The sequence below is a fragment of the Acipenser ruthenus genome, chromosome 43 (genome assembly GCF_902713425.1).
Source record: "Acipenser ruthenus chromosome 43, fAciRut3.2 maternal haplotype, whole genome shotgun sequence".
Lineage (NCBI taxonomy): Eukaryota > Metazoa > Chordata > Actinopteri > Acipenseriformes > Acipenseridae > Acipenser > Acipenser ruthenus.
The window spans coordinates 3132174-3141388 of record NC_081231.1 but is presented as its reverse complement, the minus strand read 5'-3'; the positions used below and the strand labels follow the sequence as shown (position 1 = coordinate 3141388).

The 9215-nt window shown below is 45.0% G+C and overlaps 1 protein-coding gene across 2 annotated transcripts in view; it reads left to right on the top strand.

Annotated features, from left to right (window-relative positions):
* Positions 1–3585: 3585 nt before the first annotated feature.
* Positions 3586–9215, top strand: part of LOC117967840 (DNA polymerase alpha subunit B-like) — a 29550-nt gene continuing 23920 nt past the window's right edge. Inside the window, exons 1-5 of one of the 2 annotated variants that reach the window (XM_059012007.1) lie at positions 3586–3813; positions 4303–4398; positions 6002–6126; positions 6871–6962; positions 7917–7974. In XM_059012007.1, coding sequence (XP_058867990.1) covers positions 4317–4398; positions 6002–6126; positions 6871–6962; positions 7917–7974 — 357 coding nt within the window. In that variant the 5' untranslated portion in view covers positions 3586–3813; positions 4303–4316. Of the gene's footprint in view, positions 3814–3902; positions 4197–4302; positions 4399–6001; positions 6127–6870; positions 6963–7916; positions 7975–9215 lie in introns of those variants that run through there. The other variant, XM_059012006.1, reaches the window with a different exon arrangement.

Here is a 9215-nt window from a genome sequence, read left to right as displayed (position 1 = left end):
TGGTTTCTCATAACCCAGCTTGCAGGAGCGCTATGTTGAACCAATGCAACCATTTAAAAACAATGCCATGAGATTTGATTTTGTTGGAGTATTTCCAAATATTGCCCATTTTTCCTCAGACCCTTTACCAAATGCCCTGATATCTCTGAATAGATAACCGCCTCTAAAAATATGCAAGGCTTTAAAAATATGTGAGGCTTTCCCAGGAAAGCAGCACAGCTGTGGATGAGGAGTTTGTTGCTGGATAACTTCACTCGGACTACTTGCTCGCTAAATATCTTGGTATCTCTGAATAGAAAATCGTCACAAAGGATTTCAATAAGCAATCTGTTACACATGTGCAGTGGCATAAATATGATCCCCTTTACTATCAATGCGGAAGGTCTGACATTTTCATTTTTATCCTAAACAATTGGTTTCTGGCTCAGGACTGCGCTGAATAGTGTACCAGTCTAGACAGCACTGCGCTGAATAGTGTACCAGTCTAGACAGCACTGCACTGAATAGTGTACCAGTCTAGACAGCACTGCACTGAATAGTGTACCAGTCTAGACAGCACTGCGCTGAATAGTGTACCAGTCTAGACAGCACGGCGCTGAATAGTGTACCAGTCTAGACAGCCCTGCGCTGAATAGTGTACCAGTCTAGACAGCACTGCACTGAATAGTGTACCAGTCTAGACAGCACTGCACTGAATAGTGTACCAGTCTAGACAGCACTGCACTGAATAGTGTACCAGTCTAGACAGCCCTGCGCTGAATAGTGTACCAGTCTAGACAGCCCTGCACTGAATAGTGTACCAGTCTAGACAGCCCTGCACTGAATAGTGTACCAGTCAGTCATCGCTCAGGAAAATTGTTTTCTTGTGTAAAATAGAGATCAAATGCTTCACCCAGTCATTCAGCATTGTTAGAGAACGGACCGTATTTGTTGCTTCCAAACTTACAGTGTACTAGTCGAGACAGCACTGCACTGAATAGTGTACCAGTCTAGCCCTTTCATGCATGAATTATGGTAACCTTAAACAAGATTTTTTTCAAATGTTTTTTATTAGTCTTCAGGGCCATAAAAACATTAAAAAAAAAATATATTGTTTTTTTTTTAGTACAAAATTTAAGAAGTTATACATGTGTCCACTTGAGTGGACAACATGCATGTGTAACATAACAAATTGCCCTATTATCTTGGAACAGAATATTTTTCTTTTATTTGGGAAAGAGTAATACAAAATGCAAAACTAAATGGCTGGTACCATTCCAACTGATATGAATTAGAATGTTTTCTCATATCTTTTTTTTTTTTGCCAAAAACAAAAATGTCCTCAAATTTGAAAATATATATAATTGTTCTAATGCCCAAATATGGACGTATTCACCCAGAAACAAAAATGTCTTCATTGTTGAAACAATGATATTTGTTTTACTTCAGTGTGTCACACACACCAAGTTACCATTCTTCCCTCTTTAGTGAATTGAATTTGGCTGATTTTAGCGCTGGGTGTGGAAGTTGACAAAGCACCCAGGACACAATGACTCAAGACACTGCATGCAGATGTACTTCGTTTTCCGTGTACAAGCCTCATCATGGCATCAGTTAGGTTTGGCCAGTGATTCCCCACTCCCTCAACTACTTCAGCATTATCATCACTATCCTCATCTGTTTCACTGCTGCTATGTGGGCTCATTGCTTCCTCTCCCTGCGTGTCTGGCTGCCATTCACCATCATCACTATCACTGTCACGTGATTGTGATGGAATCTCTTCTACTACCCTGTAGCTAGATGATGTCTGGATAAGAACATAACAATACTACTAATAAAACTGCTGCTACTACCACACAGCTGCTGCTAATAATAATAATTCAGAAAATTCATTTTCAATTAAAAAACAGTTGAGAAGATAAAATGATCCAAATGAGCCTATTTGTGGACCACACTGCAATATATAGCTCTTATAGGACAAAAAATATTTAGCATAGGCCTATAGAACAACATAGGCCTAATGTGCAATATGAATCTTAATAGTGCATGACGTCCACTTAAGTGGACATATGGTTTAACATAAACTGTGAAAAAAATAAAGTGACTATTTGAACAAAGCATATACCATATTATTCCCTAAACATTACTTTCTTTGAAAGTATTTTTTTTCCTGCTCTGCTCTTTTTGTGTAAAAGGATTTTACAGAAATCCCTGAGGTGCTCGGTGCTGCTGGACTTTTCTCTGCCATTGTCACCTTCATGTTTTCTGTAGTACCTATCAAATGCCACTAGATGGCAGGCGTTTTAATTTCGGTAGACGACCCCTGAAGAGGATACCATGCATTAGTGATGTCAAAACAGAGTTTCCATAGGAGATAATCACTTAAAAATAGCTGTCCACTGTAGAGACCTCTATGCGTGAAAGGGCTAGACAGCACGGCGCTGAATAGTGTACCAGTCTAGACAGCACGGCACTGAATAGTGTACCAGTCTAGACAGCACGGCGCTGAATAGTGTACCAGTCTAGACAGCACTGCGCTGAATAGTGTACCAGTCTAGATAGCCCTGCGCTGAATAGTGTACCAGTCTAGACAGCCCTGCGCTGAATAGTGTACCAGTCTAGACAGCCCTGCGCTGAATAGTGTACCAGTCTAGACAGCCCTGCGCTGAATAGTGTACCAGTCTAGACAGCCCTGCGCTGAATAGTGTACCAGTCTAGACAGCCCTGCACTGAATAGTGTACCAGTCTAGACAGCCCTGCGCTGAATAGTGTACCAGTCTAGACAGCCCTGCACTGAATAGTGTACCAGTCTAGACAGCACTGCGCTGAAAAGTGTACCAGTCTAGACAGCCCTGCGCTGAATAGTGTACCAGTCTAGACAGCCCTGCACTGAATAGTGTACCAGTCTAGACAGCCCTGCACTGAATAGTGTACCAGTCTAGACAGCCCTGCACTGAATAGTGTACCAGTCTAGACAGCATTGCACTGAATAGTGTACCAGTCTAGACAGCACTGCACTGAATAGTGTACCAGTCTAGACAGCCCTGCGCTGAATAGTGTACCAGTCTAGACAGCCCTGCACTGAATAGTGTACCAGTCTAGACAGCATTGCACTGAATAGTGTACCAGTCTAGACAGCATTGCACTGAATAGTGTACCAGTCTAGACAGCCCTGCACTGAATAGTGTACCAGTCTAGACAGCCCTGCACTGAATAGTGTACCAGTCAGTCATCGCTCAGGAAAATTGTTTTCTTGTGTAAAATAGAGATCAAATGCTTCACCCAGTCATTCAGCATTGTTGTTGCATCCAAACTCACAGCGATTGCAAACCATACAAAATTAGCTCCAGGTTGAAAAGGACTAGTGGATAATTGTTTAAATGCAAATACAAACAAAAAATGAAAAGGTTTGGGAACGAGAAGAGGCTGCTGAGCCCCTCAAGGCTCGTCTCTTCACAGCACTCCTAGGTGCTTTCTTTTCACTGGATGCAATCTAACTGCAACATCCTGCTTATTGGCATGCTAGGCTATCCCATGCTTTAATAACTCTGTAAAGGAAGTGATTCCTTCCTACCTTCCGTTCTAAACTTACTAGCGCTCAGCCCCACCCCTAGCCACCTCACATTTAAGTATTTTAAGGTTAATCACAGATTTCCTCATAGATTTATAGACAGCACTCTAATACCGGTTTCGTGACAACATAGCCGAACTCTCTCTCTATATACGGCTCTGTACAGAACGAGTCATCAGCGTCCTCATGTAGGAATTATTTAGCGGCTGCACGTTTCAACGAAGCCATTGGGTGTTTACGACTCCAAACGCTGCTTTATGTTGGTATGGAAGGGTTTATAACGTCTATGAAATTGTGCCATTGTGTCTCCATCACAAAGACACTATCACGTATAAACTATTGATAATTTTGAGCCGTCATGGGGAACACAGAGATCCAGTTTCATAGATTTTTTCCACACTTTGGCGTAACGCCCCGGTTGCTATGCATCTAATTCCGCCTCCTCCTCTAACCTGCTCCTGGTTGGTTGCTAAGGGATTGCCGTAAAACTGTTTGAAGACGGCGGGAGATTTTTGTTTTCGCGGCAGGACGGAGTAGAAGAGTCAGACAGAATATTTCAAATAAAAATAAATAATTATTAATGTTAATTTAAGTAAATATAGATTTAAAAAAACAAGACCGTTAAGGAAAAAAAAAAGAGTTGAATGTGTGTTTTTGTTCTTCTGCAAACATTTGCTTCGCTTTAAAATACGTTTATTTCTGGAATACAAATTGAATTACTGCACTTCATTTTTGGTTGTTGTTTTGTTTAGTTAAACCCAAAGCGATGCCGGTTCCCACGAGCAAGCAGCTTTCCGAAGAGCTGTCCGTGTTCGATATAAAGTGTGATGACGATTTGCTGGATAAAAGTAAGTGAATCTATTTATACAGCTGGGTAACTTACCGCTTAGCCACGGCCGGTATATTACGGGGGTACATTTTTAAACCATATTTTAGTTGCACCAAAAATATAATGACCTAGTGCCCTTTCTCCAAAGTTAAAATAAAATATAAACATTTCTCTTTTCTCCAGCTCCGCTGTTAAATTACTGGCAGTGGTATTTTTTACTGTTAATAAACAGAGGGGAGGTGATACCTTTTATAGGACTAACTAAAAAAGAATGAATCACAATCTACTAATTAATTAATCTACTGTTACTAAGAAACCCCCCAAAGGCTGCTGCCTGTACATAGTAAGCTGGTTTAATCACTCCTGCATTAGAATGCATTTCACCTGCGTGCTCCCCTTCGTTAGAATGCATTTCACCTGCGTGCTCCTCTTCGTTAGAATGCATTTCACCTGCGTGCTCCTCTTCGTTAGAATGCATTTCACCTGCGTGCTCCCCTTCGTTAGAATGCATTTCACCTGCGTGCTCCTCTTCGTTAGAATGCATTTCACCTGCGTGCTCCTCTTCGTTAGAATGCATGTCACCTGCGTGCTCCTCTTCGTTAGAATGCATTTCAACTGCATGCTCCCCTTCGTTAGAATGCATGTCACCTGCGTGCTCCCCTTCGTTAGAATGCATGTCACCTGCGTGCTCCCCTTTGTTAGAATGCATGTCGCCTGCGTGCTCCTCTTTGTTAGAATGCATGTCGCCTGCGTGCTCCTCTTTGTTAGAATGCATTTCACCTGCATGCTCCCCTTCGTTAGACTTCATTTCACCTGCATGTTCTCATTCGCCTCTTGTTTCTCTTCCTCTCTCTCGTGCCATGTTGAAGCACAGGTGTGTATCTGCTGTCCCTTGAGTTCCGGGGTGCTAAAGGGATGCCGTTTCTGGCTTGACGTCCACTTTGGGGGCTTGTAGCTCAGTAGCCAGTTACCCTGCGACACTGAGCTACAAGCACTATAGAGACACTATAGAGTATTTACTGTTGGGTAACATGGGGAAGCTACAGAGAAGGTGATCACTACTACGGTTTAGTTCTCCGTGCTGGAGCAGTGCATCACACACAGGTCCTCTTTCTTGTATTGTACCCAGTCCTGGCTCTGCTAGTGTCCTGTTGCTGTGGTTCTCAGTGCTGGAGCAGTGCATCACACACAGGTCCTCTCTTGTATTGTACCCAGTCCTGGCTCTGCTAGTGTGCTGTTGCTGTGGTTCTCAGTGCTGGAGCAGTGCATCACACACAGGTCCTCTTTCTTGTATTGTACCCAGTCCTGGCTCTGCTAGTGTCCTGTTGCTGTGGTTCTCAGTGTTGGAGCAGTGCATCACACACAGGTCCTCTTTCTTGTATTGTACCCAGTCCTGGCTCTGCTAGTGTCCTGTTGCTGTGGTTCTCAGTGCTGGAGCAGTGCATCACACACAGGTCCTCTCTTGTATTGTACCCAGTCCTGGCTCTGCTAGTGTCCTGTTGCTGTGGTTCTCAGTGCTGGAGCAGTGCATCACACACAGGTCCTCTCTTGTATTGTACCCAGTCCTGGCTCTGCTAGTGTGCTGTTGCTGTGGTTCTCACATCTCTCTCTGTGGTTCTCAGTGCTGGAGCAGTGCATCACACACAGGATTCAGGAGGATGACGTGGTGCTGGAGTGGGTAGCGTTCAGCACAACACGAGGAGGCCTGGCTCTGTCCCTGGACAACCTGCACCTCTTTGAACTCGAGGTGAGGAAGGAGGGAGGGAGGGTACCTCACACCACCCTGCCCATTACCTGGACACTTCACTAGGACCTGTCCCTAATGTCGGGTTTACCCTGATCAGCCTTGACATGCCCTAGACCCCACAAGGTGCATCTCTGATTCAGTGCATGATTGAGATTAAGCAGATTAGTGTGGTCGTGATGGAGCTTGTGACTCCCTATTGACTCTCATGATATTCAGGTACATTGCAATGTGGTGATAGGAAGCGGAGGATGATGTGAACAGGATTCATATTAAGTGGGTTTGACTGTCAGTGTTTACTCACAGTGCCTAATGAAGAAGATTAGAAAACAACATGAGTGCAGAAGAGACCTTCATTTCTATTACTTTTGTACTTTTGTTGTATTGTGATACTTTAGTGTTTTCCTCTTTCAGTTAGACTGTAGTACATGTACTGATAATATGAATGGATAAGAGCACAGAAAGCACTGTTAAAATAACTTGCAGTATAACTTACAGCACATACAGTACGGAGTTCCTGAAGGGTTTACAAGATTTATATATGATATAGAGGGTTTAAATATTCACATAAAAGAAAGTTTATCCGATTGTAGCCCAATGTAACCCTAGGAGGCTCGCGGTGTATGATAAACTTGCTGGAGATTGGTGCAAAATCAAGGTAGTTCTCGTGTTCATGCAGAGTATGACAGACGTACTGTGAAAAGAGGAATCTAAATGAGAAGTGATGTGAGAAGGGGACTCTTGCAGGTGCTGAATAAGAAGGTTTGGAAGTCCAGGCAGACTGCAGTGAAGAAGGAGCACCAGATGTCCAACACCAGAGACTTCAGCATGCAAGAGCAGTATCCTTTCTTACAGCCTCTTTCACATATGCTGGCTGCTGGCATCGATGTGAGTACCAGACGCCTTGTATCACACAGGGAATACCATCGGAGTACCAGACGCCTTGTATCACACAGGGAATACCATCGGAGTACCAGACGCCTTGTATCACACAGGGAATACCATCGCAGGTCTGAGTCGCATGGTACTTGTCGGAGAATGCCACAAAGGGAACGAAATGACACGCATGGTCTGTTTCACATACCCTGATTAGTACCAGTCTTGCACTCGCTAATGTTATCTGTGGTGAGGCATTGCAAGATTAGTGCTAATCAGGGTCTGTGAAAGCAGCTGTGAATGGCCTTACCAACACTGCCAGCCATGTGCTCGTTGTGTTGTGCTCCTAGATGTGAAGCAACGAAAGAGTAAAGCAGGGATGGCCGTTCCAGTCCTGGTCTTTGTTTTAAATTGTTTAATAGAACCAATGAAACCTCCATCCAGACCCTGAAGTCAATGCTATTTATGGAACGCTCCTTGCATCCTTCAATGCTACACTCCCATCAACTTGCATGAAGGAATTAAGTCACCATTGAAAACACACCAGTCATAGGAAAGCAGTGATTGGTGCTCCAATGCGAATCAATGAGTTCTTTTAAAGGAAATGAAGAGCAAACATTTAGAATGTTTAGTTAAAAATAAAAATTGAGAATAAAAAAAGGGACTCAAACTCCCAGAAGCAGCTCCCGTGTGTCGGCTGTGTTCCTTCAACAGGAAGAGCAGCGCGAAAAGAGTGAGAGAGACGCTCACCAGTTTACTGTTTAGAAATGCAATGAAAAAATACCATTAAAAATCAAACTCACGTTTATGACGACGTGATGATATTAGATAAGATTTACTGGAGTTATTGTGTTAGCGTTATGTACTTCAGGTGTTTTTTCTGGCTCTGAATGAAACCCCTTAACTGCACTGATCAGGATGCAAGCAGAGGTGGAAGAGGAGGATTTGTTGGACTCGTACTCGACCCCAGCTAAAGTAAGTGAGCCCGTGAGATCACCCTCCAACACAGACTGTGTACTTAGTGTAGCATGCCCCTCCAACACAGACTGTGCACTTAGTGTAGCCGTGCCCCTCAAACACAGACTGTGCACTTAGTGTAGCCGTGCCCCTCAAACACATGCTGTGCACTTAGTGTAGCCGTGCCCCTCAAACACAGGCTGTGCACTTAGTGTAGCCGTGCCCCTCCAACACAGGCTGTGCACTTAGTGTAGCATGCCCCTCAAACACAGACTGTGCACTTAGTCTAGCCATGCCCCTCAAACACAGACTGTGCACTTAGTGTAGCCGTGCCCCTCCAACACCAACTGTGCACTTAGTGTAGCCGTGCCCCTCCAACACAGACTGTGCACTTAGTGTAGCCGTGCCCCTCCAACACAGACTGTGCACTTAGTGTAGCATGCCCCTCCAACACAGGCTGTGCACTTAGTGTAGCCGTGCCCCTCCAACACAGACTGTGCACTTACTGTAGCCGTGCCCCTCAAACACAGACTGTGCACTTAGTGTAGCATGCCCCTCAAACACAGGCTGTGCACTTAGTGTAGCCGTGCCCCTCAAACACAGGGTGTGCACTTAGTGGAGCCGTGCCCCTCAAACACAGGCTGTGCACTTAGTGTAGCCGTGCCCCTCAAACACAGGCTGTGCACTTAGTGTAGCTGTGCCCCTCAAACACAGGCTGTGCACTTAGTGGAGCTGTGCCCCTCAGACACAGGCTGTGCACTTAGTGTAGCCGTGCCCCTCAAACACAGGCTGTGCACTTAGTGTAGCTGTGCCCCTCAAACACAGGCTGTGCACTTAGTGTAGCCGTGCCCCTCAGACACAGGCTGTGCACTTAGTGTAGCCGTGCCCCTCAAACACAGGCTGTGCACTTAGTGTAGCCGTGCCCCTCAAACACAGGCTGTGCACTTAGTGGAGCCGTCCCCCTCAAACACAGGCTGTGCACTTAGTGTAGCTGTGCCCCTCAAACACAGGGTGTGCACTTAGTGTAGCCGTGCCCCTCAAACACAGGCTGTGCACTTAGTGGAGCCGTGCCCCTCAAACACAGGCTGTGCACTTAGTGTAGCCGTGCCCCTCAAACACAGGCTGTGCACTTAGTGGAGCCGTGCACCTCAAACACAGGGTGTGCACTTAGTGTAGCCGTGCCCCTCAAACACAGGCTGTGCACTTAGTGTAGCCGTGCCCCTCAAACACAGGCTGTGCACTTAGTGTAGCATGCCCCT